Here is a 25,639-nt window from a genome sequence, read left to right as displayed (position 1 = left end):
TATAACTTCGTTTACTCTCTGCATTCAATTAAAAAGTGCCTGCTACTTAAATAGAATCGCATTTTGGCAATCAATGTTGCATGCGTGTGTGTGTGCGACGTCGGCAGCGAACAAAACAGAATTCGTAAAATTGTTTTTAGCATTAACAATCGATTTTGGGGGACTAGGGATCGATCGATTCGAGAAGAAGGAATGTGTTTTCGAAATTTTCACCACGTTCGGTGACAGTCGTGAATCTTCTTTTGCATCGAACGGACGTCTCACGTCCTAAAAAAATCTCGATCGAACCGTTGCGGGCTATATATATTGATTATCACAGTCATACATATACGACTCGGACGGATAAAATTCTTTTCGGTTCTCATTTACGAATTATATCCTTCCAAAACCGAAAGAGACCGTACGAAAACGATCCGAAATGGGAGAAACCGAGAACGGAGATATCGAGCCACGGGCCTCCGCCGAACCGGAGGCGGCATCCGCCCAGGATACGCTGCAGGTGCCAACGCAAAAGAAGCGCAAGCTTAAGTCCCCAACCCCAGGAAGCCTTCGCGGACGCAGTGCCACGCCCATTCACGGCCGGAGCCAGACCCCGTTTACGCTGTACATGACGCGGCGCAGTGCCACGCCCTCGACATGGCGCAGCATTACTCCGTTCCTGAAGCGCGAGGAGAAGGAGAAGACACCATTCGAGCTGGGAAGGGATATCAAGAGCCAGACCACCTGCAACATCGCCGTCTTCGATCGCGCCCTCGTTATGGATATTTCCGAGCCGTTGGATGTGCAAAAGCCCGTGCGTTACATAACTTCCGATTTGTCGGTGATCGATCGCGCTGCCGTAATGGATGTGTCCAACGTTGAGGTTATCTACGTTGTGGAGGAATACGAGGAGGTCGAGGAGGAGGAAATCATTGAGGAGGTCAAGCCAAAGAAGAAGGAGAAGAAGGCTCGGAAGCCGCGCGCCCAGCGCAAGTCCATTGACAAGGACATGAGTCCTTCCGGAGCCGAAGATGGCGACGATCTGGGTGACTTTGGCGGCGATGACAGGGAGGACAGCGTTGACCTGGACGACGGCGATGAGCCGGTGAAGAAGGGCAAGAAGAAGGCACCACCCAAAAAGAAGGAAAAGAAAGAGAAGTCCCCCAGTCCGAAATTGACCTTGAAACTGGAGATCGGCGGTGGCCAGAAGGCCAGCAAGAAGATGTTCGAGCAACAGCAGCAGCAGGCCAAGCCGCCGCCAAAGAAGAGCAAGATGGTGCTCCAGATGGAGGAGCAGGCAAAGGCGGCTGCCAAGGCCGCCGAGGAGGCAGCTGCGAGGGCCAAGCCCAAGGGCGAGACCTTTGAGGAGCGTCAGAAGCGTCTGCAAGCCGAAAAGGAGGAGCAGGAGCGCCTGGAGGCCGAGCAACGGGCCCAGGAAGAGGCTGAGGCGGAGGCAGAAGCCGAGGCCGAGGAAGACGAGGAGGATCCATCTGCCGTCGGCGAGGAGGGTGAAGAAGGCACTGAGGCCGGATACGGAGACGAGGATCAGGAACAGGAATATCCTGAAGACGATATCGAAGCCGAGCCTGAAGAGGATACCAAGAAGAAGGAAAAGCGTCGCGGCAGCGACTCCTCCGACGACTTTGTCCGCCCCGATCCCCACGAGGAGGAGCGCTGGCAGCGCATTGCCGCCGTCGAGGGCGAGGAGTTCATGCAGCAGATGCGCAAATATAGCCAGGCCAAGCGGATCAGTGAGAAGGAGCGCGACGCCGACTGGCAGCGTCGCCGGGAGCAGGCCCGCAATCCCAAGTTCATCAACTTCCTGTCTGACCGAGCCGTTGAGGCCGGGCAAAGTGTGCGCCTGGCCTGCGCCGTGGATGGTCCGGAGTTGTCGGTTAAGTGGTACCACAATCGCAAGCAGCTGGAGCGCGATGGATGCCATCGCATCATCAATAACAATAACATTCTGGTGCTGGAGGTGCTTAACACCACCATTTTGGACTCCGGCGAATACTCGTGCGTGATCTCGAACCAGAACGATGAGACGAGCTCCTCGTGCATTGTGACCATCTATGAAATTTTCAAGGACGAACCCAAACCCCCCTCCATTCAATATATCAAAGGTATTTGTCGGGATTTGTCGCGATTGCTGACCTCCCTAAGTGCTTAAAAATTGACCATTTCAGAGTACTACCATCTGCGCGACGATGAGCTGACCATCGAGTGTCACGTGCACGGCTATCCCCGGCCTGTGATCACGTGGTGGCGCGGCTGCTTCCAGGTGAAGCCCAGCTACAAGTTCACCATGCTGGAGGAGGCGCACGGTGTGTGCAAGTTGCTCATCTACAAGCCGGGCAACAAGGATGGCGGTATCTACACGATGAAAGCCATCAATTCCAGTGGCGAGGTGCAGATCAACCACACGGTTGAGGTGGCCCGCAACCTGCACTACCACGTACCCGGCATCTTCCATGCCCGCGACAAGATCCAGCTAGACAGTTTGAAGCAGGCCAAGAAGGCCATGGAGGCGGCCCTCAAGTCGAAGGCCGACTCCGACCAGAGGCGTGCGGAGGCGGAGGAGGAGCAGGCGCGCCTGCATCCTGTCAAGGCCACGCCGGAGAGATTGGTGCCCGCCAAGCAGAAGCTGGCCTTTGCAACTCAGCTGCGAGATCGCATGGCGCTCGAGGGCTCGACTATTAAGTTTGTGGCCACTGTGATTGGACCCGATCCCAATACCCGCTGGATGAAGGACGACAAGTGGGTAGTGGTTGGTGGCAATATCAAGAACCTGTCCGAGGAGGGCAAGGCCATCCTGGAGGTGGGCAACGTAACATCCGCCGACTCCGGCGTTTACAAGTGTGTGGCCAAAAACGATCTCAGCGAGATCGAGACCTCCTGCTACTTCAAGGTGTACGCGGCACAGGCGGATGGTGATGAATCTGAACCCATTTTCGCCCTACCCCTGCGAGGTATTTCAACCCCATTCTGTAGATATGTGTGTGCTCTGTGGCCAAGTGTTATCGGTTACACGATCCTCAAAAAGACCCATGTACTTCTGTGTGTCCGACGTTCGGTGTTTTGTTGCAATTGAGGTCGATCGCGTACGAAAATAGCCAAATTGATTGATTGACTTTGTTCTCAGATGTGTATCATGCCTCGCAGAACGATCTGATTCTCGATACGAAGGTTCGCGGCAACCCCCGCCCTGAAATCTCGTGGACCAAGGACCAGATACCCGTGGTGCTCGACGATCGTGTGGTTCAGATTGAGCACTTGGACGGCATTTGCGAGCTGATCATCAACAAGCCGACGATCAATGACAACGGAATCTATGTCTGCACCGCCAAGAACAAACTGGGCAGTCAGTCGACCACCCACACGGTTGTCGTCGACACCACCCACACCTCGCGCAGATCGAGCATCCTGTCCGCCATTGCCATGCAGGAAGGAGGAGGAGGCGGAGAGTCAGCCGATGCCAAGGCCAAGGGCAAGAAGAAGAAGAAGGAGGATGAGCCCGAAGGTGGCGATGGTGGCTACGAGCGACGCAGCCGGATGCCGGATCCTTCGCCCAAACAGATGTTGTACTTCACGGTCAACCTGTCCAATCGCTACGTGGCCGAGGGATCCAAGGTCAAGTTGCAGGCTGTGATCGGTGGACCCCAGCCGATGATCAAGTGGTTCAAGGACGACCAGAATGTAACGTATGGACCCAACATTCGCAACATGAACCGCGACAGCCTGGCGGTGCTGGAGTTCACCAATGCCAAGGTGGAGGACTCTGGAACCTACTCCATTGTAGCCCAGAATGAGTCGTGCAAGATCACCACCTCTGCCATGCTGCATGTGTACGAGACCAAGGTCAATACGGATGTGCAACCCGTCTTCATTCGCTCTCTGAAAGGTAAGATATTGGGTATCGGATGAGTGTTCGTGATCGATCGAATCATCTATAATTAGCGATGTGTATAATTGTGCAGTGCCATTGACTGCATTCGTTATGCAATGCTATTTTGGCAACGTTTTTATGTAACCAGTCTGGGTGTTTCTCTCTCTCAGAGACCTATCACCTGAACACCAACGAGCTGATCCTGGAGACAGCTGTGCGGGGTCAACCTACACCGGCGGTCCAGTGGTTTAAGGACAGCATTGAAATCCAGAGCGGTGGGCGCTTCCAGATCATCGAGCACCAGGACGGCACCTGTGAGCTCATCATCGATCGGCCGGACAACAAGGACTCCGGCAAGTATGTTGTCAAGGCGGAAAGTCGCGCCGGCAAGATGGAGATCTCGCACTACGTGCTCTTTGAAGGTCAATCCCATCACATTGCCGAAAATATCCATGGTGTTTTCCATGCGGATAAGAGTCTGTTGCGTCCGAAGGAGGTGGAGAAGCCGGTGGAGAAGAAGACGGCTCCTGCTGCCGAACCGGAATCCGAGGCTGAGGACGGCAAGGCGAAGAGACGTGCCAAGAAGGAGGAGGACGATGGAGCATCCTCGGCCTATGCCACCGACTACGCCTCCGATACCGCCAGCTTGTCAAGCAAGCGTCGCGAGAAGAACATCGCTATCCACTTCAGCACCTCGATGAGAGACCGCGTGGTGGCCGAGGGATCCAAGGTTAAGATTTCATGCTTCCTGGAGGCCAAGGAGCCGCAGGTCAAGTGGTTCAAGGACGGCGAGCAGATCCAAAACTCACCCAAGATCAGGGGTAGGTACAGTGAGGGTCTGTGTCTGTTGGAGGTCATGAGCGCCACAGCGGAGGACAACGGCGAGTACAAATGCTGGGGTCGCGACGAGACTGGAGAAGCATCCACCTCATGCCGACTGGAGGTTTACGAGAATCCCGGCACTGGTGACGTTCCACCCACCTTTACGCGCAACATCAAGGACACAATGCACGGCAAGATCAACGAGCTGCAGTTGGACGTCCATGTGCGCGGTCTGCCCACGCCCGCAGTTACGTGGGTGAAGGATGGCGTCAAGATTGAGAACAGCGACAAGTACCAGCAGGTCGACCACGATGACGGCACCTGTGAGCTGTTCATCAGTCGCCCGAAGGCTTCGGACAGCGGCAAGTACGTTTGCCAGGCGGAGAATCGCGAGGGCAAGACCGAGATTGTCCACATGATCACAGTGGAGCCACGTGTGAGGGCACCTCGCATCTCGCCGCCCAGGGAGGGCAGACCTCCACGTCCGACCGGCGATGAGGAAGCACCCGCTGCTGGAGAGGAAGGAGCCGAAGGCGCCGCTGAAGGTGAGGGTGGCGAGAAGCGCCGCAGGAAGCCCAAACCGGATGAGGAGGAGCAAACGAGCTCCAGACGCGAGGTACCACCGCCACCGGATCTAAGAAAGCGCTTGTACTTCCGCAACTTCCTGTCCAACCGAACCGTGAAATCGGGCAGCAACGTCAAGTGGATGGTGAACATCGATGGGCCGGAGCCAACTGCCAAGTGGTTCTTTGGTGACCAACCGATCGCCTTCGGACCGAGGAGCAAGATGTCCATGCAGGACGGCATCGCCTGGTTGAACCTCGTGGGCGTCACTGAGGAAGATGCCGGAGAATACACTTTGCGGGTCAGGGGTAGCGAAAACGAAATCGTGAGCACTTGCAATTTGTTTGTGTACAGCACGGGCAAACCGGAGGTGATTCCGCCCACATTTGTAGTGGGCATCAAAGGTAGGATTCTCTATGTGCTGGCGGGAACTGTCTAACTGAGTGCGTGCAGGTGAATGTCCTTGTATCTATGAGCTAAGTGTATCCGTATTCGTAGTCCTAGGATTACTTTAAGAGAACTAACCACCTTGTAAGCCAACTTCCTAAACCTCTTATAGTGCTTTGTCTTATGTGTCTTGGGTTGTGTCTCTCTATCTCTGTCCATGTTCCAGATGCATATCATTCCCAGGGTAACCAGCTCACATTGGAGTGCAAGGTATCTGGCAGTCCCAAGCCACATATTTACTGGCAGAGGGATAACACCCTACTGCCCATTGAGGGCACCAAGTACCAGTATGAGGAGCAAAGCGACGGAGTGAAACTCCTGACCATTAACAACTTTGGCAGCAGTGATTCCGGCTTGTATACTTGCTATGCGGAGAGTGAAAATGGCCAAATGAAGATCAGCAAATTTGTTCAGTCCTCTGATTATGTTAGAGAGAGAATTGCCGATAAGAAACCGATTGACAAGGTCATCCAGGAGATCAAACGGGATGAATCCTCCAGTGCCGCGGCGAACGACACTGCAGCCGCCAAGGCGAAGGCTCGTGAGGCGAAGTTGCGACTGAATCTGGAGACCAGCTTAAAGACCATGACCATCGGAAGTGGTAATAAGGCTCAGCTCATCTGCTATGTGACTGGCATCATCGAGGATGTTCACTGGCTGAGGAACGATGAGCGGGTGACGAAGGATGCCCGCCACAAGATCTACAACATAAACGGAGCCATCAGCCTGGAAATCTACGATGCCCGGGTGGAGGACAGTGGCCACTACCGATGCGTGGTGAAGAACAGCCGGCAGACGGTGGAAAGTGCTGGCCAGCTAAGTGTGCTGGATCAGTCCACGGGAAAGTTGCCGGAAAGCTTCTCCAGTGGTATTATAGGTAATTACTAAAGCATCCTTAACCGTACATCCTCTAACCTTTTTATTTGGTTCCTTTTAGAATCCTACGATGACCAGCGTAATGAGATCGTTCTTAGTTGCCAGGTGATTGGACGCCCGAGTGTCAGCTGGATGCGTGATGACCACTCCATATGCAACAACCGGTACAGAACAATAGAAGAACCAGGTGGTGTAAGAAAGTTGGTAATACGCAATCCCATATCCTCCGATTGTGGCATCTTCGCCTGCTATGCAGAGCACGAGGATCGGATTGACTCCACCAGCATCACCATCAAGGCGGCCGATCTTAAGCGCCTGATTAACGTCAGTAAGGAGGAGATTCCAAGCATCGGCGATCATGAGAGCACGCCTTGGTCACGTAGCCAGTCGCATTTGAGTTCCGGAAGCCAGGTTAACGGCAACGGAGAACTTCATCGCGCCGGAGATCGTGTCCTGCGCAGCGTGGGCAAGGGAAAGCCACTCTTCCACACTCTATTGCACGATCGCACTGTTTCGGAGGGAGCCAATCTCCGGCTGCTCTGCGCCGTATCCGGAGACGAGAATACCCACATTGAGTGGTTGAAGAACCACAAACCTCTGCCCAGGAGCGACAATCGCTATCAGACACTCTACCTGAATGGAGAAGCCTCGTTGGAGATCTTCGCTGCGGTGGCCGATGATAGTGGCAACTATACCTGCTGTGCCACCAACGATTTTGGAGAGAGTTTAACCCATGCCCAGCTGCGGGTATACAAACACTTCAAGGAAGCCCCATTGCCAAGTACTTTTACGCAGCCAATCCGAGGTATTACCCGTCTAGAAGGAGCTACGGATTCCATCTTCGCTTGCACATCCTTAATGTTTTAACCGCTTCTGTTGGCCCCAATTGAAATTTAAAGACACCTACTTACTAATCCTTACCCTTTGCAGACACATATTCTCTCAACGAGAATGAGTTGGTTCTGGATTGCCGCGTACGTGGCCAGCCGCGTCCCGAAATCCAATGGATCAAGGGCACGGAGCCCATCGAGGCCAGCGAGAAGTTCAAGCTGAGCGATCAGGCCGATGGCTATGCCAAGCTGGTCATTGTGAATCCCACAGAGAAGGATTCGGGCATCTATTGGTGTGTGGCCCGCAACGAGGGTGCGGAGAACAAGATCTCCCATCAGGTGGACTTCAAGGGACGCCAGCACTACTCGCTGGAGAAGACGCACGGATTCTTCCATCGCGATCCCAACAAGCCGCACTTCCTGCTGCCATTGGGCAACCAGACGGTCTGCAACGGTGGCACCGTGGCCATTTCCGCCGAATTCATGGAGACCAGCACACCCATCGAGGTCAAGTGGCTTCGCGATCGCAGGGTGGTGGATGGACCCAACGTCAAGGCCCTGGCCGATCGCGGTGTCTACACGCTGACCATCATGAATGCCGGTCCCGAGGTGGAGGGCACCTATACCTGCCGCGCCTCCAATGCCTTTGGTCGCATCGAATCCAATGTCAACGTCGATGTGGCCGTCGGAGCCGAGAAGGATGAGCGTCCTCCGCTGTTCCTCTCGCGACCGGACACCGAAATGAAGATCGCCGTCGGTGATCCCTTCTCGCTGTCCTTCCGCATTGCCGGCGATCCGAAACCAAAACGTAAGCCGCATATACCAACGATGGTGTGGAGGTAACCTCTGATGTACGATCCTTGTTTTGCAGTGACCTTCATGAAGGGCACGAAGGACATTACCCAGTCGGATCGGGTCAGCAAAGAGGTGTCCGATGACTACACAAGATTCTCAGTGCAGCAAGCCCAGATCTCCGATTCTGGCACCTACTTCGTGGTAGCCCGCAACAACTTTGGCACCGACAGGATATTCGTCACTGTGACGGTAGGCTGCGTGTCTATATCTGTGTCCTTAGGCGATCCATACACTATATGCTATGTGCTATATATACCAGTTGATCTGTTGCTTGTGGCTGTCCCTCTATCGCTTTCGCTCACTAACCACTGCAATTCGTTCTCTCTTCTCTGCTTCTCTTTTTCCAGATTAAAATACCCAAAAAGAAAGAAGAATAAAGCTTATTAATACAATACAATTTATTTTGCAAATTTCGAACGCCTCCCTCTACAATTATATCATACTTAGCCATCCTTAGTCTTCTTTCCTGACCCCATGTGTTCACTCCAACCAATACAATATATCGTTCTGACTACAAAACTTATAGGTAAATCCGCGCGCTCGATCCGCAACGCCAACGCAACCACGCTGGGGTCTGCCCCTGGACAGCTATAGCGACACCTCGTACTTCAGAGGTAAGGTTATAAGATACCCCGTATCATGTGTAGAGTCCTTCCATGTCCGTTGCGTTCCGTGTTGTCCGTCGTTGTGTCCGTATGTGTCACTCAAGACTAAGCCCAATCCTCATTTGCAGATCGGTTCAAACGCCCCAACAAACCTCAAGCTACAAAAGAAATTTCCTGCGAGATCGTAGATACCCAACAGATACCCATGAACTATTCCTGTATTTATCTTTTGTTAGTATTTCTGAACGATTGACTTAATTACTTTTATTATAAATAATGTATTATATAAAGCACAGCAATCCAGCTTATACATTTACGTAGTGGAAACAAGAAAATAAAAAATATTTCTCCGGGGCGTAAAGAGTTTTACTTGAGGTCACCTAACTATCCACTCCCATTTGATCCTCGTTCATTTATCAGTTTTCTCTCATCCATCCCTCAGATCCACCGGGTTGCATTTCCACCGAGCCACTGGTCGTGGATTCCGGACCCACCCACATCTCGTTGTCGTGGGGCAAGCCGGTTAGTGCCAACTCTGCTCCGGTGATGGCCTACAAGGTTGAGGCCTGGGTGGTGGGTCACGAGGGCGGAGCCTACTGGCGAGAGTTGGGTCTAACGCCCATTAACTCCTTCGACGCCTTCAACCTGAAGCCCAACGTTGAGTACCACTTCCGAGTGACGCCCAAGAACCGATATGGCTGGGGACCCACCGTCCAGACCAGCAGTCCTCTCCAAGTGGGCGGCGTCGAGTGCCTGCCGGAGTTCGTCAAGATCCTGCCGGGACAGGCCAAGGCACTGTTGGGCTCCTCCTTCACGCTGCAGTGCAACATGCGTGGAGCGCCAAGGCCCCAGGTCACCTGGTTCAAGGATGGCATTCAGCTGAGCAGCAGTTCGGAACGCGTCAAGATCCGGCAGATCGGTTCGACCTGCGCCCTCACCATTGCCACCGTCAGCGAACTGGACTCGGGTCGTTACACCTGCGAGGCGACCAACTCGAAGGGCAGGGTTTCCACATTTGCCCGCCTCCAAGTCGTCTCTGATTCGAGAATCTATGAGGCAGATTCACGTCTAAAGGAGATCGCCCATGGTCGCAACGAAGCCGATGTCGGTGACTCGCTGCCTATCTTCACCATGCGCCTAAGGGATCGACGCGTCCAGGTGACCTACCCGGTACGACTTACCTGCCAGATCGTGGGCTATCCCGTCCCAGAGATCTTGTGGTACAAGGACGATGAGCTCATCCACACTGATAGAAAGCATCTGATCAGCGCCGAGGGACAGTTCTTCACGCTGGAAATTGCAGCAACCACGCTGGACGACAGCGGCACGTACACCTGCCTGGCGAGGAACGAACTGGGCTCCGTATCCTGCCACTGCACCCTGGTGGTGGACAAGGGCATTCGAGCGTACATCTCACCCGATTTCTATGTGCCCCTGGATCCCTTCTATATATTCCGCGAGGGATCCGAGATCCGCCTGTCCACAAAGGTCGAGGCCTATCCATCCGTAGGTGTCACCTGGCATCGCAACGGAATGCGCCTGCGACCCAGCCGTCGTCTGACCGCTACCTTGGACTCCAATGGTTATGTGGAGCTCATCATTGCCGAGGCCACGGTGCGCGATGCAGGCATCTATGTGTGCGTTGCATCCAATGTCGTGGGTAAAGTGGAGACCATTTGCCGCGTGGCCATTGAGGAGGAGGAGAACAAGGCAGTGGCTCCACAACGATCCCTGGAAATTCCCAGCATTAAGACTGATGATCTGCCGTGAGTATTGCATTCGGTATTGCAGTTGGGAAGCTTCATTTGATGATTAATTTTCCCCCTAGTTATTCCAAGGAGCCCCTGTTTGTGGTCAAGCCCCGATCCAGCGAGGCCTACGAGGGTGACAACGTCATCATATTCTGCGAGGTGGTCGGCGATCCCAAGCCCGAAGTCGTTTGGCTGCGCGATTTTCTAAATGTGAGTATTTGGTGACGTATGGCGAGACTGGCTTGTTGCACATGCGCAGCTCGATGTTAGTCAGTTGCATTCGCGGCGTCAGCAAATGTGGGTCGTTCCATCCACTACCTTCTGTCGATTGCAAACCCGTTGCTTTATCAGCGCCTCAAGTTTGGGTGAACCAGCAACGTGGGCCCTACCGGCATCAGGAAGTTCGAATTTAACTTCCGCTCGCGTCAACTATAAATAGGTAACTCCCAGTGGGCCAGACACTTTAGTAGAACGCTTTTTTTTCGAGTTGCTACAGTTGCTCGCGCGGATAGAATTCGTTTTTGATTGATCCGCGAGCGCGAACAAAGTGTCCAAACAAGCGGAGCATCGCAACCCTCTCAGAGGTAACCAGGCGGACAGAAACCGATCCGCCAGCAAAGTGGCCACAAAAGCACGTAAAGAATAGAGTGAATAGGGTGCTGGGGCAGCTGGCTCGGATTACGGACAAGTGCGTCATACTGAAACGGTGCAACGGCGTTATACAAGACCACTGGCACTCAGACAGATCTTACAAATCCGATTCGCTGTCAAACGCTAATTCAAGTTCAACCCATATCAAATAACAGGCTTGTTCGCACAACAAACAATTACGCGAGCCAAAAAGGAAAAAAATACAACAAAATATTATTAGCCACTGTCGCGCACGAAGTCGACCAAGGAAGCGAGCGAGCAGGCAGGCAGGCAGGCAGCAGGCAGGAGGAGTAGGAGGTCAGGGTGGGCAACGTATACCCATTACCAGTTTTCCTATTCGACAGTCTCGAAACTGAATTTTGTGCTTATATGGCCATAAGCTTAACACAATAATAACAACGTCGGTCGAGTCAGCGTCAACGGCATCGACATTTGTATAAAGACAGTCGTGATTCATGATCTGCGACAGTCGCACAACAAGTCCTTATAGTCCAAGCACATCGCGACGTGACCTTGAGCAATTCGACCCACTGATCGCCGAACGTTTTCTTTCGCCCGCAGCCGGAGTACTACAAGGACGCGCCACACTTCCGGCGAATTGGAGACGGACCCGAGTACAGGCTGGAGATACCCAGCGCCAAGTTGGATTTCACCGGCACCTATTCCGTGATAGCCAGCAATTGCCATGGCGAGGAAAAGGCTGTAATATCGCTACAAATATTCGCTAAAGGTAAGCAGCGCAATGCATGTATTTATTGACCTGGGCACTGGGGGTAGATATTCAATAGGCGGGGAAAGACCACGTCCCGCCAGAAGTCTTCGGCCATGCTCAGCAAACTGCTCACGAATTCCGGATCCGCTTGTACCCAAACGTAGTGTAGAGCTCCGTTGCTCTCGAACGTGGGACTCAGCACGCAGTAGAGCGCCTTTTTTACATTCGCCGCAAACATCTGGATTTGTATTTGGGCCATGTACTTGGGTGCAATAGATTCGCGTGCCTCGAGGTACTTCTCAAAGTCCTCGTCAGTCTTGGGCGATTTGATTTCGACAATGTGATCGTCCGTGATGCCATCAGGGGCGGCGCACAGGAAGGGGAAGCTCTCGTGCAGGATCAGACCGCATTCTAAGTAGTTCTTGTTCTCCAGCTTCTCAGTCTGTTTCAATATGAAGCGCTTGTGTTCCTTCTGCTGCACCCGATCCTCGTTATTCTTGTCACGTCCCTTGCAAAACATCATATTGAAGATTTGATCGTCATCCTCGGAAGTTTTGCGGCTTATGATCATGTGCATCATGGAGCAACGGATGCGCATATACTGCACCTCCACCCACAATCGGGATTTGTATTTGTTTCGCGTTGCCTCGTACAGAGTTTCTATAATTCCCGTATGTGCCTGTGCCTCCATGTGTTGCACATAGCTGGGCGGATCGACGACATTGTACTCGTTTGCTCGGAGCAGCACATGGTGTACGAACATGGGCTCGAACTCATCGGTGGTCTCCACGCATTGCCGGTAGAGCGCCGAGTCCCTGCCACAGTCGGCCAGTTCATTCAGAATGGTCACTAGGAAAGCCTCTCCCTCGCTGGCGCTAAGTTCCGTCGAGTTTAGTTCGCTCTCCATTCGCACCTCATCCTTGGGAATTATATCACATATTCGAGTAGCAGTTGTGGGCTCCGGTTGCACCAGATTTTCCAACTCGTGGCCCCAAAACTCCACCACAGCCGAGGGATTTCGATCTGTGCTCTTGTTTAGCAGCCAGAAGGTGAAGGCCACGATGTGGGCACAAGTACCTGTAATATACTACAGATTAGCAACTAGACAATTGTGGCAAATGGAGTCATTCTCACATGCTGCGGTGCACAGGCTGCATTGTCCGTCCATGATCATCTGCGCACTTTCAACGACCTTGAGCGCCACATTGGCGTGCGTTACCGTGTTGGCGAAGTCGGTGGCAGAAAACACGAGTGCCTTGAGTTCGCACACGTCGCCATGTCTGCGCACCTGGACGTAATCCGTCAGGAGATCATTTCTATCCGTTTGTCTGTTGCCAGAAATTCAATTTTTAATAGAATACAACGTAGATATATGTGCGAAAGGGATGGCACTCACATTTGTTTTGATTTCTCAGAGGCGCCGGATAGGCAAAAATTGTACACCATTCCGCTGTTCAGAGCAGGTATATTGTGTATGTCTGCTTTGCGGAAGCCGGGTTCCAGGTCCATGGGCACAATGATCATGCCCCTCATTTTATTTTAACCCAAATTTGAGTACAAAATGATGAAAATTCTATGGTGTGCTAAAAATAAACATTAGGCCACAGCTGGTATCGATTATCGATAGATTCTTAGATTCTTGACTAAATTAGCCAAGACACGTACCACCACTGCTTGGCAAGCAGTTTAATGGGCGCCAATTTCGAAATGCAATATTTATTTCCTCAGTCAAATTGCTCAAGTATATTATCTTGTTTTCAACAGATATACTCAACAAAAGCCGCATGGATAAAGTGCACACGAGACATGGGTAAGTGCAAGCTTATTATCAAGATATGTTGTCATTAACCAGCTTAACAATTAATCAGCAACATCGAGACCCTTCCCCGATTCGTTCGCAACTTGCGAAACCTACGCTGTTGCGATGGGGATGCGATATCGCTGGAATGCCACGTTGAGGCCGATCCGGAGCCATTCATCATCTGGGAAAAGGATGGGCATGTTGTGCCCAGCGATCGAGACTACGTGATGTCCTTCGATGGGACAAAGGCCACGCTGAGCATACCGCGCGTGTATCCGGAGGATGAGGGCGAGTACACGTGCGTGGCCAAGAACTCGGTGGGCCGCAGTCTCTCCTCCGCCTGCATTATTGTGGACGTGCCCGAGGAGAAGGAAAATATGCTCAGTCGCCAGCTAGCGCGTCCCAGTGGCCTGCTCTCCGCCCACTCCACGCCCCGTTCCACGCCGAGATCCACGCCCGCCAGAAGTTTCTCTCCCCTGCGCCTCTCGTACCGCACCAGCAGCATCGATCTGTCCGGCGTGGCGGAACGCAGGCGTAGTGATGCCCGGAATGCCATCACGGCGCCCAAGTTTCTCGCCATTCCCTACAATCGCGTCGTCGAGGAGGGCGACAGTGTGCGCTTCCAGTGCGCCATCTCCGGACATCCCACACCGTGGGCGACATGGGACAAGGATGGCCTGATTGTGACACCCACGCCGCGCATTGCCGTCAAGGAGATCGATGACCTACGCATCATAGAGATCGATGAGGTGACCTTCGACGATGCCGGCCTGTATCGCGTTACGCTGGAGAACGATTTCGGGCGTATTGAGGCCACCGCTCGCTTGGACGTCATCCGCAGCTCCCGCTACTCCAAGTCGCCTTCGGTGCGCAGCGTGCGTGCCTCCTCCTCCCGCCGCAATGCCCACTTGTACAGGCGCATCATGGGTCCATCCACAGGTGGGTGCTGCTCCTTGCCCAATTTACAGCTTAACTAATTCATTTGATACCTTGGCACCCACAGCAATTGGCGGACGCATGGCTCTGGCAAGTGGCTATCGGGGTTCCTCGGTGCCCTCGGTGAGATTCTATCACAACGACGTGGAGCTGGAGGCCTCGGAACGAGTTCACATCCTGCTGCAGGACTCGATGGCCCTGCTCATAGTGGACAATGTGACGCGCGAGGATGAGGGCCAGTACACCTGCATCATAAGCGGCGAACACGATCCGCTCATCACTTCCACCACAGTCACCTTCCACGACTCGAATACGGAGATTCCCAGACGTTGTGCCGTCATCACGGAACCACTGCCCGAGATTACTAAATCGCTGGAGGGCGAGGTGATCGATCTGTGCTGCTCCATCGATTGCGATGAGCCCTACAGCTACGTTTGGTTGCGAAATGGCGAGATTCTGCCGGACAGCGATGAGTTCAAGTGAGTATCTGATGGATGCATCTTCACTACTTTTAAATGGGCTCAATCTTTAGTTCATTGAAGCATATTAAGTTGTAATAACTTGAGTTCATAATTAGTTATAAAAACATTGTTAATTTGCTAAGTGTTTTATAACCGATTAGCTTGGATTGAATAACAAAAGCGCATGGGTTCCCTTTGTTTCCACCAAAATGCGAACTATGCACATACTTATGGCACTTTCATTGCTCACTGCAGTTACATTGATCACGGCAATGGACGCCTCTGCCTGCGCATCAACGACGCCTTCGACATTGACTCCGGCACCTACAGCTGTCAGGTGTTTACCAGCGACATCAACGACTCCGACTCCGACTACCATTCGATCTGCAGCGCCATCAACAGCGGATGCGATTGCAGCAGCAGCGGTGAGCTGTGCGTCCTGGAGCGGGATCTTCGTGGCCAGGACGAGGAGTGTGTCCAGCTGCTGAAGACGCCACTTCCGGTGGTCTGCGCATCCGGCGATGAAGCTCTCTTCTACGCCCGTGTTTTCCCCTGCGATGCGGAAGCCGACTGGTATCTCAATGGCCAGCTTTTAGCCCAGGCGGATGACTCACTTAACATGACGGTGCGTATGCGTAATAAACGTAATAAACTTCGGAACGGTGTCTTTTTTGGCCCAAAAAAAAACCGAAGCCGAAAGCAAAAACAGTGCTCTTCATTTTCAACGCTTGCCTTGCCGCAGGCTGCTTGTTCGCACTTTTGGCGGCGAAAACAATAATAATAATTGTGCATATACACATATATATTGTATATATCTATGTACATTTCGACCCGAATCTGGGAGAGAGCATGCTCATTTGCATAAGCCGCACATAGGAGGAACTGCCAAAAGATGCGAGCTGCATGCCAACGAAGTTGCTGCCCGGGATTCATTCGTTCATCGGCGCTCGAGCGGTGCACATCGCGGTGCCATCGGTATCACCCCACCCCATCCAGATGGTAGGGCAATCGCAGAGCCCGGCTCAAACCGAATCAGAATCCCAATCGATCGGCACAAGGGCGTGACAAGATGTCACAGGTAGGCGATGGCGAGCCAAATGGATTGCAAGTATCAATATCGCTGGCGTTCGGTTTAAGCCCCCATAGCTATTCCCATTCCCATTCGATAAGGAACGCCGCGTCGTTTGTGCTCCAATGAAAATGAGAGCGGGCGTGAAAGTGTCATTGTCACGATCACCCCGCTTCGTCCGCTCATGGAATTCCGCTCGTGGCGTAGTTTGTAGCTCCCATCCGTTCCCGCTTCTCGCTTAATTGGTGCGTGCCACGGAGAGGGTCGCTCAGTTCTATGGCAACCTCAGTCCGATCCGCGTCGCGTCACCAGCAGCAGCACCTTGCTCCGGACTCGGTTCGCCCGGATTCGGATTCGGATCGCTCCCCCTCTCCAGACACTTGTGCACACAGTATATAATTGTTTACCCATGCGAGCGAGGCGTACACCGCGAGAAAAGTAACCAGTAGTTCGTGAAAAAGTTGAAAGTTTTGTTGGTTAATAGGTCAACAGCTTAAAGTAGTTTCATGGAATATATTTAGATATATATATATAATACCATATAATCCAAAGCATAGCTATTTTATTGTATATTGCTTAATAAGCAACAAATAGAAATAATTTAGCCTTTCAAATGGTTTTTAATATCAACTCTATAGAGAACTAAAAATTTATCAGAAGATTTCAATCAACAATGTTTATGTTCCAATAAAATTTCAATTAATAAAACTTTCGAGAATGCACAAAAATTTGGCTCACTTAAAGAACAATAATTCTTTAATTGAAACGTAATTACAAAAATAAGTGCCAAGCTTTTGTCTCAGTGCACTAATTTTTCACATATTTCCTTCCTCTTTTTTTTCCAGTTGGAGTCTTATCCCGAGAACGGCATTCGGCTTCTGCGCATGCGCGACGTGACCGCATCGAGAAGCGGCGAGATCTGTCTGCAGGTGAAGCATCCCCAGGCGGAGTCCCGTCGAATCCCGACCACACGAACCTACACCAGCCTCCTGGTACTGCCCGCCATCCGGGGCAACAGCTCCAGTTCCTCGCTGGCGGCCAGAAGCTGCATTTTGACACGCCCCGAGGACTGCACCGCCCTGATCGGTGGACATGTTCGGCTGAGCGTTCGCTACGAGCCATTCCCGGGCACCAAAGTCATCTGGTACAAGGCGGTGAGTACAAACATAATACCCTGTATATATAAATAGCCACACATCTCGATGAGGCGGTGGTATAACTGGTCTGCTGGTGTTGTGCAATCTTGACCTAATTTGGATGAAGCAGCCAGCAGGCAGCCCAGAGGATTACGGATCCATATTCCATATACCACATTCTTTATCTGCCATAAGCCCACTCGGCACCCTATCTCGATAGCCCCCACTGTGTCGCCTTTGGGCATTTAGCCCAGGTCTCTCTGTACTGCGCCTTCTGCTCCACGGTGACTGTGTCACGATCAGTTTGCGGTGTTGTTCGCTTGGGTTTGCTGGGCCAGTTGGGTTGCTTCGATTGCCTAGCCAGTCTACGTAATGGTTGCAAACCGCAAATGCTGGGCGAGTCGCACCAACGAAGGTTGACTACGTGGATGCACGCGAAACAAATCAGCACCAAATCGAGCTATACGTCATTCATAACTGAAATCTTAAAGAGACATCCGAATTTATCTTGTTTTCACACTTCAGGCTAGGTAAACAATAAGATACATATACCATTTGTACATTTCCAAAAACTTTAAAAGTGTGGCAAGTATTGTGGAAACTTAGGCTTATATACCTTTTTTCCAGTGTAATCTATGCACTTCTCACACAAATCTCTTTCTTCGCTTCACAGTGTCATCCCATTGTGGAGAGCTCCAATGTGACGATCCGGACGACGAGCCAACAGTCGACGCTCTACATCACGGACATCTCGGCGGACGACAGCGGCAAGTACACGGTTGAGGTGATGAACGACTATGGCGTGGAGGCAGCCGCTGCCTCGGTGGCAGTGGAAGGTCCTCCGGAGCCACCAAGTGGCCAGCCCAGTGTATCACTGGGTCCAGATCGCGTGGCAGTGGCCTGGTGTGGTCCACCCTACGACGGTGGCTGTATGATCACAGGTTTCATGTGAGTATCAACTGTTTACACTTCCACACGAATTGCTAAGACAAGCCGCAATCCTTCAGCATTGAGATGCAGACCATTGGCGATGAGAACTGCGATGAGGACAACTGGCAGCAGGTGACCCGAGTGGTGGACAGCTTAGCGTACACCGTCAAGAACCTCCAGCCGCAGAGGCAGTACCGATTCAGAGTGCGTGCCGAGAATATCCACGGACGCAGTGCACCCGGCCAGACCAGCGAACTGGTACAGATAACCAATACGCCACAGAGGAGCACATCCTCTGATGCCAGCGATCGTTTTGGACAGGCGACAGTTAGCGTGCAGTCTGGTGGAGATTTCAAATCCCGCTTCGAGATCATCGAGGAGCTGGGCAAGGGACGATTTGGCATCGTTTACAAGGTGCAGGAGCGCGGTCAGCCGGAGCAGCTGCTGGCCGCCAAGGTGATCAAGTGCATCAAGTCGCAGGATCGGCAAAAGGTGCTCGAGGAGATCTCCATCATGCGCGCACTGCAGCATCCCAAGCTCCTCCAGCTGGCTGCCTCCTTCGAAAGTCCCAGGGAGATTGTCATGGTGATGGAGTAGTGAGTATAACTACACATATCTTTAGAGGATCACCACTGACCAGTTTTCGAATTCCCTAGCATCACTGGCGGAGAACTATTCGAACGTGTGGTGGCTGACGACTTCACCTTGACCGAAATGGACTGCATCCTGTTCCTGCGACAGGTTTGCGATGGCGTGGCCTACATGCACGGCCAGAGTGTGGTGCATCTCGATCTGAAGCCGGAGAACATAATGTGCCATACGCGCACTAGCCACCAGATCAAGATCATTGACTTTGGTCTGGCCCAACGACTGGATACGAAAGCACCCGTCCGGGTTCTCTTTGGAACCCCCGAGTTTATACCACCAGAGATCATTAGCTACGAGCCCATAGGTTTCCAGTCCGACATGTGGAGTGTGGGCGTCATTTGCTACGTGCTGTAAGTGGAGCATTTGGAGCATATTATCTCTATGGGATTAGCTGTAACTTTATTTTTGTAGACTCTCGGGTCTGTCGCCTTTCATGGGCGATACCGATGTGGAAACCTTCTCGAATATAACTAGAGCGGATTACGACTACGATGACGAGGCCTTCGACTGCGTGTAAGTTGTTATATCTTTAGCCAAGATTCTTTAATCCTAATTACCCTTCCCGTAGTTCGCAAGAGGCCAAGGATTTCATCTCGCAGCTACTGGTCCACCGGAAGGAGGACCGCCTGACCGCCCAGCAATGCCTGGAGTCCAAGTGGCTGAGCCAACGACCAGACGATAGTCTCAGCAACAACAAGATCTGCACGGATAAGCTGAAGAAGTTCATCATTCGGCGCAAGTGGCAGGTTAGTAAATGCTTCAAGCTCGCTGCTCCCAAAGATCTTAACCCTGCTCCTGCTGCTTCTGCTGCTCCTCCTGCTGCTCCTGCTTCTGCTAATCCAGAAAACCGGAAACGCCATCCGTGCTCTGGGTCGCATGGCCAATCTGTCGGTGTCGCGAAGGAACTCAGCCATTGCCATGGGAGTACTGAGCAGTCCAAGGCCATCGATATCGGGTCTGGGCATGCTGACCGCCAGTGCCATTGGGGGTGGAACCAGCACCCAGATGACATCGCTCCACGAAGAAGAGGACGACTTCAGCGGCGAGATGCCGCCAGTGGAGAAGCGCACCGTTCTCAAGCTGCGAGATAAATCCCAGTGCAGTGAACGCAGTGATTCTGGCTACAGTGAGTGTTCCAACTGCAGTGGAGCCCAGGAGACGCTGCTACTCTCGCTGGCCAAGTCCAAACTGGAGGCTATAGCGAAGGCGAGCACCTTGCCCACGGTGGTGCACGATACGGAGCAACCCGTTAGCCTGGAGCTGCCCACCAAGGGCGAGGCCATCATGCGCTCCGACTTTACCAACACCATCAAGATGCGCAAGAAGTCACTGGAGGACAGCGCTGCGCGGGAGAAGCCCAAGTCCAAGCCCCAGATCAAGCCGCTCTTGTGTGAGTCCAAGCTGAAGGTGTCCCAGCTGAAGGACAGGTTCCAGGTGTCCCCTGCTCCTGCTTCTGCATCTGCATCCGCATCCGCTGCTAACAAACCTCCGCTTGCCTTTGGGCCCTTCAAAATAGCCAAGGTGGCGAGTGTGGGACGCATCAGTAGAAGTAATCTTTGCTTGTGATCCCAAACGGATCTTGAAGTCTTGCTAGGATTCTTTAAACTATAGTTAGAAACAACAAAATAATCTGAAAGTTACTTAAACTTAGCGACATTCATAGAACGTTCAACTAAAACCAACTGATTTTAGCTTTCTAATCAAACGATCTCTATAAATTTAACTTAACTAAAGCTCAGCTATCTGAAATAACACCTATTTAAACAATTAATCTAAGGATATATTTGCATGATAGGATAACCAAGGTCCTGCAAAATAAAACCTAACTCTCCATATATGTTCATAAATATGACTTTAAGATCCGTTTAGGGCTTGTTCTTGAAAACAAACGTATGACTAACCGCCCCTCATTGTTTTCCACTTTGCAGCAGAGGAGTCGGGAAGGAGCGGTAGAGGCACACCCAGTGGATCCGGCAAAGGCAAGCCACCCCAGGTGCGTTCCATGCCCAGCTCCCCGCTGCCCCAGCGATCCGCCACGCCGACGCGGCTGATGAGCCAACGTGTCCGCGAGGCGGCCGAGCGTCTTGCCCAACAGCACACGGTGGCCAGTGCTCAGCGGCACTTGGGCAATGGGAGGGGCACCGGCACCGGCACTGGCAATGGCAACAGCAATGGCAATGGAAATGGCAACATCAATGGCAATGGCAATGGTAATGGGAACACGGCGGAGACGAATCGCGAATCACGCGCGCGACGTCTCATCAAGCGATTCAATAGCGAAACGCAGCATATCACGTCCTAGTTTAAGTCGGTTAAATGCCGACGAGCATAACTTTATTACAGATAAAGCAGATATAGCAGATATAGCATTGTTTAGGTAAAAAATATATATATACCCCGGAGAAACTCTACGAAACACTCGAATATGAATGCGACTGCGGATCAGCATCCCGCCCACCCAGCATCCTGGATCGCGGATCCATAATCCACAGACCCGCACACACACCCACTCACAGTAGGATATATATGTATGTCTGCATTCAAGCGGATGCACTCCCTCCGGTCAGAGGGAACTGTACTTAGGCTAGAGGAAGCTAAGTGTTTAAATTATTGTATCGATTTATATACATATTTACCATACTAATTAAAGTTAATGTAACGAAACGCAGGATCAGTAATCTTAGTTCAATGGTAATCAATGCTCGATTAGCGGATGATCGCGCTCCTTGAGGCGCACCCACAGTCCGCCGGAGGCTCTCAGCGTGATCCGGAAGGTGGCCGCAACGGTGGTCTTTCCGGTTACGGGAAGCAGCTGGTAGCTACGCAGCAGGCGCGACACTATGGTCTTGATCTCCATGATGGCGAACCGATTGCCAATGCAGTATCTGGGTCCAGCGCTGAAGGGTAAGAAGGCGTAGGGATGACGGTTCTCGGAGTTCTCGGGCGAAAATCGCTCCGGCTGGAACTTCTCCGGATCGGGATAGATGTGGGCAAGACGATGGGTGGCATAGGGGCAGATGAAAACGTTGCTGCCGGCGGGCAATGTGTGCTTCGCCAGGCGAACCTCCTCGCCCAATTTACGAGCAATAAGCGGGACACTGGGATACAGACGCAGTGCCTCCTTGATGCACATCTCCATGTAACGCATCTCGTGCAGATCCGTCATCGTGGGAGCTCTATTACTGTCCTCGAATATGGTCGCCAGCTCCAGGACACAGCGATCCTGGCACTCGGGATTCTGGGTCAGCAGGAAGAGAGTGAAGGCCACGGCGGCACCCACCGAATCCTGGCCAGCCAGCATAAAGGTACAGGCCTCGTTGACGATATCCTCCTCGGTGAAGTCCGGATTGCTCTCGGAGATCTCGATCATGTGGTCCAGCAGACACTTCCGCTCGCTATTGCCATTATTATTGTTCTGGATTTGGCGACGTCGCTGGATCATTTTGCGTGTGAAGTCGTTGAGGCGCTTCTTCTGGTTAAGCTCATCGTTGGCCATCTTGGTCCAGTGGTAGATCCCGTCCAGCAGCAGCCAGGGCTGCGTGAACCGCGCGGGCATCATGATCTTGCCCTGGCGGAACGGCGAGTCCTCCATCATGGCCACATCCTGACCCCTTTTCTTGATCGGCACACCCAAAACGGCCTCTGCAAGTCGTTCAGGGATTAAGTGAGGAATTATAGCTTGCTAATCCCCTAGAGACTCACCATTTAGTATGTCCAGTACGCAGTTGTTCACGTACTTGGCAATATTTATCTCCGTGCCCACGGCTTCGGCATCCAGATTCTCATACAACGACTGCGAGGCATCCACGAAGGTGTCGATGAACTTCTCCAGCAGATTGTGATGAAACGCTGGCTGGATGAGCCGACGATGGTTGCTCCACTTGGAGCCACTGCTGGTTATCAGCCCATCACCCAGGAAATTGTGCATCAGCCGGTAGAAGAAGACCTTGTTGGTGTGCTTCTTCGAGGAGAGTATCACCTGCAGATCCTCCGGCTCCAGGACAGCAAAGAAGGGAAAGAGCAGCACCCAGATCCGCACCAGAGATCCATATAGATCGAAGGCCTTGCCGGCACATCTGCGCATCACTGTGAATGGGATTCATATTTAACTTGAAAGATATCCTTTACGAGAAGGTTTCTTCAAGGATCTTACAGTCCTTATCCGTGACCAGCATGCAGTTGCCCAGGAATGGCAGCGATGGCGGACCCGTGAGCCTCAGCGAGAGGAGCACCGATCTCAAGTAGGTGTTCAGGGTGGCGTAGAATGTGTAGATGCTCAGGCTGATCACCAGGAGGATCAGAATGGAGCACAGCTCCAAATTGGTGGTGCGCTCCAGCTGTGGGGACGAAAGCAAACGTAGATGCATTGGGTCAAGTCGCGTGGATAATTGCCCGCCTAGGTCAATATTTGGTTTGCTATCGAGAACGCGCAGCTCTTGAACGCACTTCATCGGCTACGCACTGCGCTCACATGGAGTCTAATTAACTGAGGGATCTGGGAGCACTTAGGCATTCGAACTTGGATGCGAGCACTTGCCCTTGCCGCGTGTCGCAAGTTTTCGGCAAACACACGTTATCGTAATCGCAACGAAAGTATAAGTTATGTATCTAACTGCGGTGTGAATTGCTTGGGCCAACACGGCGTATGGGCGATGCTATAAGTACGTGTGTGTATCCATAAGATCGATTAAAGCACCACACCGTCCATGTGTACGTGTTGCTTTGCTTTTTTTTCTTTTTTGGGCCATTCGCGTCGATGTTTCGTGGTGCAACAGGTTACACGATGAGCACAAAACATGACAAATGATGATCACCGGCCAAAAATCCAGGGACAGCCTTTTGTTGCCCACTTCCCACACCTGTCGTCGCCCCACACCCTTCCTCCACTTACACCCCCCCCAAAAAAACCCCTTTGTTTGGTTCTGGACGAGAGTGAGAGCCCCAACACCATTAGCCAAATGCGACTGGCTTCAGGGCCAAGTGAAACCACCGGCTGGTTAACTGACTCAGATCTCAATGATTAATTTATTACGGGCAAGGAAGGAATCGGCAACGATCGCAGTTGGTCATCAAAAATCTATGGAGGGTGCACGCCATTTAGTGGGAACTAGTAGCCGGAATGATCTTACCATCGCTTCCTAGTAAACTAAGTTAAAGAGTAAAATAATAGGCAATGGGCGCTGCTAATCCTCCTCAGCCACCTCATCCTCGTAGCCCTCGGGCAGGGCATTCACCTCGGCGTTGTGGAACAAACTGCGATTGCCATCTCCCCATGGGAATCGCTTGGTCCGGCGCCTCAAGTACTCGTACTTGGCGAACGGCTCCCGCTCCACGTGCTTGTGTCCGGTGAAGGCGTTCGCGGCGCACAGGACGATGGCCGGCAGGGCCAGCAGGAAAGTGACACGCTTCCACAGACCAGCGGTGTTGGCGGGCATATTGCCCATGAGTCGGATATCAAAGTTTGGCATGTATCCGCACAATAACTCGACTTATTCTGATGCCCGGCTGGATGGCTAGCTAGCTTGAATTTGAATACTCGTACTGTGGCGATTTGAATCTGATCCGTAACACCCACGCCTGCTGCCCGAAACTATTGTCGCAATTAGGAACTCTCAAGGGGATCCGAGCCAGCGCCACAAGGTCCAACAACCCGCGTCTCGTTGTTTAATCAGCCCAATATTTGACCAGAAACCGCTGAAGCGTCCAGAAGGCTTGCGCTCCGCTCCAAGCGGCTACTTCTACTTTTTTTTCCTCTTCATCGAATATTTCTTAGTTTCTATTGCTTCTTTTTTTTCTCTTTTTTGGGCACGGCGTATCCATCCATCCAGGCTGCGAGGTGTGCAGAACCCGCGCCGTGTTTGCTCGCCAATTGGCACCTGGCCACTAATAGATATACATCATGATTATTTCCCACTAATTCCATCAGTTATCATAATGGTCTTCCCAAACGAGAGGCTGCTTGTCGAGGCACTAAGACCGCCCAAATCCAACGATCCATTGAGATTGCGTTTAAAAATGATTCAAATGCAAGCAAAGTTACTAAAATTGGTGAGCAAATCTAGTTGAAAACTTGAACTTGAAAATGTGGTTTTCATAAAATTATTCAAATTTGTGGGCTTATATAATTAAAAATTAATCTTGAAGCTGAAGATTTTATATATTTACTTAAAATGCTTCATTCAATGATAGATAAATGATAATTAAATAATAAGTTATAAACCTAAATCATTTCACTTTAGTAATGAATGAATATGAATGAATGAATGAATGAATAGGTAATGAAATTTAGGTTCAAAAATTCTCAAATATTTGCGATCCTTTGGGAAATACAACTTATAAACTCTATAAAATTTATTTAAAAAATCAGAAACGTAATAACCACCGTATTACATTTTACTTAAAAGTTTTTCCTTTTCGTTTTTAAACTTTAGCTGTTAGTAATCCTTTTTATTCGTAACAATTTGCTTTTAAATATTTCTATATTTTTTCACTCACCACCTTTTCCACAAACATTTTAGTCACTTATTTGTATTCCCTTGATATAGTCAATTTATTTTGTTTTTATCTTTAATAGTTCACACAAGAGTCCTTGCCACAAGCAACACATAGACCAGGTTAGTTAGCTCCACTTCGATTTGGGGTATATCCGTATTTTGGTCTTATTGGCCAGAGTCACATCC

General features: G+C 51.6%; 4 protein-coding genes across 13 annotated transcripts in view; 1 reads left to right on the top strand and 3 right to left on the bottom strand.

The window, feature by feature from the left end:
* The window catches only part of LOC117138180 (myosin light chain kinase, smooth muscle-like), a 25,890-nt gene extending 4,263 nt beyond the window's left edge, over positions 1-21,627 (top strand). The window contains exons 1-22 of one of the 9 annotated variants that reach the window (XM_033300072.1): positions 284-2,102; positions 2,166-2,948; positions 3,122-3,880; positions 4,036-5,655; positions 7,505-8,212; positions 8,276-8,448; positions 8,786-8,873; positions 9,307-10,630; positions 10,693-10,825; positions 11,828-11,996; positions 13,743-13,788; positions 13,847-14,718; positions 14,783-15,194; positions 15,432-15,801; positions 17,091-17,399; positions 18,055-18,329; positions 18,389-18,907; positions 18,968-19,309; positions 19,371-19,472; positions 19,528-19,705; positions 19,803-20,508; positions 20,888-21,627. In XM_033300072.1, coding sequence (XP_033155963.1) covers positions 419-2,102; positions 2,166-2,948; positions 3,122-3,880; positions 4,036-5,655; positions 7,505-8,212; positions 8,276-8,448; positions 8,786-8,873; positions 9,307-10,630; positions 10,693-10,825; positions 11,828-11,996; positions 13,743-13,788; positions 13,847-14,718; positions 14,783-15,194; positions 15,432-15,801; positions 17,091-17,399; positions 18,055-18,329; positions 18,389-18,907; positions 18,968-19,309; positions 19,371-19,472; positions 19,528-19,705; positions 19,803-20,508; positions 20,888-21,261 — 11,946 coding nt within the window. In that variant the 5' untranslated portion in view covers positions 284-418 and the 3' untranslated portion in view covers positions 21,262-21,627. Of the gene's footprint in view, positions 1-245; positions 2,103-2,165; positions 2,949-3,121; positions 3,881-4,035; positions 5,656-5,864; positions 6,576-6,635; positions 7,380-7,504; positions 8,213-8,275; positions 8,449-8,606; positions 8,652-8,785; positions 8,874-8,992; positions 9,214-9,306; positions 10,631-10,692; positions 10,826-11,827; positions 11,997-13,742; positions 13,789-13,846; positions 14,719-14,782; positions 15,195-15,431; positions 15,802-16,111; positions 16,255-16,616; positions 16,684-17,090; positions 17,400-18,054; positions 18,330-18,388; positions 18,908-18,967; positions 19,310-19,370; positions 19,473-19,527; positions 19,706-19,802; positions 20,509-20,887 lie in introns of those variants that run through there. The other 8 variants (XM_033300071.1, XM_033300070.1, XM_033300073.1 and 5 more) reach the window with 8 other exon arrangements.
* On the bottom strand, positions 11,985-13,590 carry LOC117138183. Its single transcript, XM_033300082.1, has 3 exons — positions 13,375-13,590; positions 13,113-13,306; positions 11,985-13,055 (listed from the first exon to the last, which is right to left on the bottom strand). Exons 1-3 carry the CDS (start codon positions 13,509-13,511, stop codon positions 12,019-12,021), a joined length of 1,368 nt encoding a protein of 455 aa, XP_033155973.1. The 5' UTR covers positions 13,512-13,590; the 3' UTR covers positions 11,985-12,018.
* Positions 21,622-25,639, bottom strand: LOC117138182 (probable cytochrome P450 4aa1). Of its 2 annotated transcripts, XM_033300081.1 has the most exons (4): positions 25,455-25,639; positions 23,113-23,296; positions 22,662-23,045; positions 21,622-22,601 (listed from the first exon to the last, which is right to left on the bottom strand). In XM_033300081.1, the coding sequence occupies exons 1-4, from the start codon at positions 25,470-25,472 to the stop codon at positions 21,655-21,657; spliced, it is 1,533 nt and encodes a 510-aa protein (XP_033155972.1). In that variant the 5' UTR covers positions 25,473-25,639; the 3' UTR covers positions 21,622-21,654. The 2 variants fall into 2 exon arrangements, with proteins under 2 accessions (XP_033155972.1, XP_033155971.1); XM_033300080.1 differs by lacking the exon at positions 25,455-25,639 and having other exon boundaries at positions 23,113-23,795.
* Positions 23,931-24,542, bottom strand: LOC117138184 (cytochrome c oxidase subunit 6A1, mitochondrial). The gene is made up of 2 exons (XM_033300083.1): positions 24,089-24,542; positions 23,931-24,036 (listed from the first exon to the last, which is right to left on the bottom strand). Exon 1 carries the CDS (start codon positions 24,425-24,427, stop codon positions 24,143-24,145), a length of 285 nt encoding a protein of 94 aa, XP_033155974.1. The 5' UTR covers positions 24,428-24,542; the 3' UTR covers positions 23,931-24,036; positions 24,089-24,142.

The sequence above is a fragment of the Drosophila mauritiana genome, chromosome 2R (assembly GCF_004382145.1).
Source record: "Drosophila mauritiana strain mau12 chromosome 2R, ASM438214v1, whole genome shotgun sequence".
Lineage (NCBI taxonomy): Eukaryota > Metazoa > Arthropoda > Insecta > Diptera > Drosophilidae > Drosophila > Drosophila mauritiana.
Note: the sequence above shows the minus strand (reverse complement) of the source record. Positions and strands in the feature narration are given on the sequence as shown.